The 6,185-nt window shown below is 43.7% G+C and overlaps 1 protein-coding gene across 1 annotated transcript; it reads right to left on the bottom strand.

Moving 5' to 3' along the window:
- Positions 1-205: 205 nt before the first annotated feature.
- On the bottom strand, positions 206-4,660 carry AARD (alanine and arginine rich domain containing protein). Its single transcript, XM_010386881.1, has 2 exons — positions 4,337-4,660; positions 206-349 (listed from the first exon to the last, which is right to left on the bottom strand). Exons 1-2 carry the CDS (start codon positions 4,658-4,660, stop codon positions 206-208), a joined length of 468 nt encoding a protein of 155 aa, XP_010385183.1.
- Between the last annotated feature and the right edge of the window lie 1,525 nt (positions 4,661-6,185).

Here is a 6,185-nt window from a genome sequence, read left to right as displayed (position 1 = left end):
GTCAAAACAACAAATAACTTTAAAACTTGATAATACATCATTTTTGTCTCCCCTTTCTTAGATGTTTTTCTGTCACCTTCCCCTGTCATCTAAGTTTTGGGTCTGTAAATTGCCCCTCAAAACTTATGCAGAGCATAATGTGTTCATCAGAATTGTTTCAGGGTTGTGTTAGTTTTAGGATCAAGAGCTTCTTGTGTGCATTTCTTTATTCCAGATTCGCAGCATCATCTTTTGGGCTTTGAGAGTCTGATGTAATTTCCAGTTCATACTCCTTTTTCAGTTGCTGCACTTTCATGTTTAGGTCCAGTAAAGTTCTAGCCAGCTGGTGGTTTTGGAAATGCATTTCCACCTAAAAGTTAGAAAAAAATAAAAATTTTTATTAGCCTGAGATACAGATCAAATGAAACCACTCTCTGACTACACAGAAGAAATAAGAAGTTTGTAGGAAAAGGAATTAAGATATCAAGAAAGATGTATTTCACATCTTATTCTCCAGTTCTGTTTGGTCTGGCTATAAAACTGACTTTCTATATGACAAGGTAAAATCCAGATATATAACTAGCTTTTGAAATGGCCTTGAAATGAAAACAAAAACAGCTGATGCACAAAGCTGTCCATATGAAAAATACCTATGTACCGAAGGCTATTTTCAAGCAATAGCATGTGATCCACAATGAAATCATTTCTCTTTACGTGCCTTCTGAGCCACAGGATAACCACCTACAGCCACCTGAGTATTCAGAATCTGTGCCTATTTACTTGATTACTTACCATTTCAAGTTTTCAGGATTTTAAATGGTCTACCTGCTGAGCAAAAGCATTTAATGACACCTTAGAGGCACATGTATAGTTATGTGTACTTATATAATCTAACATTTTTCACTCTGGAGTGAAATCTGTTAGATATCAAGGCTGATTTATACCATCCTCCAGTGGGAGTTTATGAAGGTCCTCATGTGTTTAAAAAAAGATCTCTCGGGCATGTTACCCCGGGGACAGTCCAGCAAAGCTTAGTCCAACATAATCTTTGTATTATAACTGAAAACTAATGATCAACTACTTGCAAATTTCTTCAGCTAGGGCTTGTTTAATGCAGTTCTTGAGGAATTTGTTCTCTCTGCTAAAAAAGCTTCGTCAGCTTGTCAATAGAAACCACGCCTGGATGAACCAGGACAGTGTGTTGGTAAAAAGTAAATATTCATGGTCACCTAATTTGCAAAATAAAGCTACTGGATAAAACTATCTTTCAGTTTTTCTCTGAGACATTATTCTCCATTCTGCAGCAACTAGAATCATTTTTCTGACTGCAAGAATTAGCAAATAATAAAATAAGTGAATATCCAGCAAACAAGCAGTAACAGTATACAGTCACCACCAAAAAACCCCTGCACCTTGCCTGCAGGAAGCTTCAGCTCTCTAGGGTAGCCCAGATGCTCCATCATCCTGCTCTACTCTTGAGCTTCCTTTCCTGGCCCTCTTTCCAATGCCAGCTCCCACTGCAGCTGGTCAGAAACCTCGCCAGTCCCTAAACAAACGCTGAGCTGAAGCACACCTCTTTCTGTCCCCATTTCTGTTTAAGATGCCCTTTGCCACCTCTCTCTGCTGAACCCAGTCAGACGCCAACTCTTCTGAGAACCCTTCCCTGATTGCATGGGCAGACGTAATTGCCCCTTATCTGTGCATCCACAGCACTCTGTACAAGTGTCTCTCAGAACACGCTGACCAGACCAGACTGATGATTCTGAGGGTAGAGGCTGTATCTTATTCATAATTGTATCCCCAACTAAGAGTGCACTGCCTGGGCACACAACCTAGTAGGTTCTCTGTGTGTTTGTTATAAAAGTGAGTGAATTAATTAACTGATGAATATCCATCCTGTACTTTCATGCAAGAATCAAGAAGAAAAATTACTGGTAATGATTTACCATCTAAATAAACTATGTATAATTCACACTTAGGAAATTCAGACATCAATGGTTCTTTAACTTTTCTTTCATCATGGATCTCTGAGAATCTGATGAAAGTTATGAACCCTTTCTGAGGAAAAACTATATGCACATCAAAAATTTTGTATACAATTTTAGGTATATAGAACCCCTGAAATCCATTCACAGACCCTAGAAATCAATGATTCTCACTAAGAAAACCCAAACAACAAAAAATAGTATAAATAGCAGCGCAACTCTAAATTAAATTTGTTCATCATTGTTCCTTACAAATACCATGCTAACACATGATACATGTACATTTGTATAGGAATGTATGTCAGTTCCTGTAAAAATCCAGTTAATAACCAAAAATTGAAAATTAAGTCTTCTAGTGGTGATGATATTAAGGTACAGTATCCACACACGTGTGCCTCTTCCTTATGACCAGGATAAAATGATTGACCAAGATGTTGACCATCGTCTGTAACCCAAGGACACATTATTTGTGTATGTGTAAACTTCGCTGGTTCCCTCCCGGAAAAACTCCTGATTTCTTGATAGGAATGTATCTGTTCTTTTTTGGTAAAGAGTCCAAGGTCTATAGTAATCATTACAATAATAGCCACTAAACAATACCCATGGTCTAAGCATTTCATAGAATATTATCTCACATAAGCTCTGGAATCCTATGAGATTATAAATTCCATTTTACAGATGGGTAAACAAACTCAAACTGGCTAAGTACCAATCCCAAAGTTGTAGGGCCAGCAAGTGTTTGCAGAACCTGTAAATGGTAATGTTGGTATTTGAGCCCTCATCTGTTTAGATTTTATTGCCACCAGCGGTCTACAGCCATACCACCCTGAATTCCCCGATCTCGCCAGATTTTATTGCCACCCCCAACATATTACTTGTCTAGAGCTCCTAACAACTTACTAGAATGTTAAGGTTGAAAGCTGTCTCAGAGCTTATTCAGTGTAATCTCCTCATCTGATTTAAATGTGAGTCCCCTGAGGCTCAGGGAGGGATACCGGCAGATCCCAAGACTACAATGCAGAGATGGCTGCCCCAGGTTTCAGCCTTCCAGTTTAGCATCCTGGCCCATAGCACAGGCCTCTAGGGGCCGAATGAGGTGGCTCCGGCTGCCCTGCTGCTCAGACTCACCGCTTACACTCGGGGTGAAAACCAGGTGTTTCTTCGACATTGTTGGATCAGATAATAAAACTGGTAGTAAATCTAATTTAACCCATGTTAACAATCTGAATCTGACAAGGAATTTAGGATATTGTCTTTTTTTTTTTTTTTAGACATCTCGCTCATGTCACCCAGACTGGCATGCAATGGCACAATCTCGGCCCACTGCAGCCTCTCCCTCACCAGTTCAAGTGATTCTCCTGCCTCAGCCTTCCGAGTAGCTGGGATTATAGGCGCCAGCCCCCATGCCCAGCTAATTTTTGTATTTTTAGTAGAGACGGGGCTTCACCATGTTGGCCAGGCTGATCTCGAACTCTTGGCCTTGCCTTGGCCTCCCAAAGAGCTGGGATTACAGGCGTGAGCCACAGCACCGGCCTAATACTGTTCTTAAACTCAGAAATGCGATAACATTCTTAATACAATTTACTGATGGTTGGATCAGTTCTAAAGTACTGGTTAATTGTATTAGTGTATTAGTAATCAGTGCAAAAGAGAAGAATTTTCCAAGTCAAGTCTCCACTGCACACTTTCCTAGGCAGCACCATTTTAAAGTTTGAATTGCTCCTATTCATTGTGTCCTTTTCAAATCGTGACTAATTTCCAGTTTTTTTAATTTAAAAAAACATCAGCTAAAATATTTACCTATGCACCCTCCTGTTTAATGTTCGGACATAACCTGTGTAATGTTCAAAACTGGGCAATTTTACAAAATGCCTTATTTCCAGTTTTCTGAATTATTACCCACGGGAAAGATAATAAAACTTGCGGGGTATAAAGAAAGAGTTACTGATGGACACACTCCATCAGTCCCAAGAGAGTTTATTTCATGGAAGTTTCCTCCTCCATGAGCCATACTTACACATAGTCACAGTTCCCTACAGGGCAGAAAACTATAGAAACAGGTTGGGGAGGAGACATCTTGGGTATGTCACTGGTAGACCAGGCACACCCGCCCCAACACCACCACCACAGGTCCTGTAGGCCCCTTTCCTTCCCAACGATGCCGGAGAGGCGGGGGCGTCAACGCATTGTCCAGACCTGAGCTGGCCTCCCCGGGAAGAACAGCCGCAGTGGCCAGGGCTCCCTCTCTGGGAGCAGCTCCCGTGGCTCTCCCCAAGGTCTCAGGTGGGCTACGCGGCCAGCTGCTCTGGAACCCGAGGAGAGGTCCCGGGAGAGGGAGCCCTGGGAGCCGTCTGCCCAGCCCGCGCTCTCACCAGCTCCGCCCGCAGCCCGGCCAGGGTGGCCTCGACGCGCGCCCAGCTCTGCTCCTCCCGTGCCGCCGCCGCTGCCGCCGCCTCCCGCTCGCGCCTGGAGGTCCCGCGCTGCACCGCCCACTGGAAGGCGCGAGTCAGCCGTCGTCTGAGGTCCTCCAGCAGCGGGTTGGCGGCGAGGGCCTCCTCCTGGACGTCCGTGCTCCTGCCGTCCCCGGGGGAGCCGCACGCGGGACGAGGTGGGAACCAAAGCTCTGCTCTACCTGGGAGTCCCTGGAGACCCTGGGAAATTCTCTCTCTGAAGCGGCGGAAGTCCCCGGGGCCCATCACGGAGACGCCTGGTCACTCCTTCAGCGCTGCTGCCGAAAGATGAGTTTCCTAGTTTGATGTTTAGGGCTGGTCAGGGCGGGGGCAGAGGTAATTCAAGAACTCTTGCCAAGTGGGACGCTGCAACTGGCCCGCCATTCAGAGACGCTCCTTTGCTCCCAGTCACATCTTAGTCCTCCATTAGCGACAGAGGAAGGAGGCGGTTCCCATAACTCCAGAAGTTTCAGCTGGGTCGCTTTTTTCTGCTGCTTGCGTTGAAAGGAAGTCTTTCTAAGGAGAAGGCTTGGGAACTGAGCAGTCAGTCTACGTAAGTGGAAGTGGCGGTACAGGTGGAAGATTTGTGACCAAAGGCAGAATATTTCAACCCGAAACCTTCTTAGTTGCCTTGATATCCTAATACTTCATTCCTTAAAAACAATTTTTTTTTCTTACTACTCTCTGCCAGGCACTTTGCCAAGTTTGGGGGATGCAAAGGCTTAATTAGACCCCTCACCTTTCCCCAGGTATTGCCCGCAGTCAAGGGGGAGAAGCTTGGCCCTGTTTGCCAGTTAGAATGGACTTTCTACAACTTCAGTAAGGCACATCTGGAAGTCTGGGTCTCCATGCTCCTTTCTGCGTTTGACTCCTGTCTGCCATGTCCACGTTTATGAAGGGATTAAAATGAAAAATCAGAATTCCCCTTAGCCCAAAGTGTGTATGTTTAATTCCCAGCTGATAAGGTTTGGATCTGCGTCATCACCAAATTCCAGTGGAATTATAATCCCCAGTGTTGGAGGTGAGGCCTGGTGGGAGGTGATTAGATCATGGAGGTAGAGTTCTCATGAATGGTTTAGCCCCGTGCCCACCTGGTACTTTATAGTTCTTAAGAGATCTGGTTGTTTAAAGTATGCGGCACCTCCCCTCTCTCTCTCTCACTCCTGCTCCTGCCATGTAAGACACCTGCTCTCACTTTGCCTTCCACTATCAGTAAAAGCTCCCTGAGGCCTCTCCAGAAGCAGACGCTGCCATGCTTTCTGTATAGCATGCAGAACCATCAGCCAATTAAAACCCTTTTCTTTTAAATGACCCAGTCTCCGGTATTTCTTTATAGCAGTGGGAGAACAGACTAATGCACCAACTCCAGATAATCATGTGACAATATTACTTGTATGTCCTTTATCAAAGAACATATTCTGCCTCTTTTTGATCTAATAAGGAATTTCTAAAAAGGAGTGAACAATCAAAACTTTTGTATGATCATAGAATGCAATTACAAAACAAAAACATAATTTAGACACAATTCTCACCTTATTCATTATTCATTCATTCATTTATTAATTTAAAAGTTACAAGTCACTTGCAATGTTCCAGGGTCCATGGTAGGCATCGAAGGCATTAACAACTGATTTTTATTCATGCTTAGTATGTACCAGGCAATTTTTATGTGTTTAATCTCCACACCTACCTTGTGAGGTAAGTGCTATTAGTTTCTGCATTTTACAGTTGAGGAAACTAAGGCAAGAGGTTAAGATGTACACCAAATATC

Source organism: Rhinopithecus roxellana, chromosome 9, assembly GCF_007565055.1.
Source record: "Rhinopithecus roxellana isolate Shanxi Qingling chromosome 9, ASM756505v1, whole genome shotgun sequence".
Taxonomy (NCBI): Eukaryota; Metazoa; Chordata; class Mammalia; order Primates; family Cercopithecidae; genus Rhinopithecus; species Rhinopithecus roxellana.
Note: the sequence above shows the minus strand (reverse complement) of the source record. Positions and strands in the feature narration are given on the sequence as shown.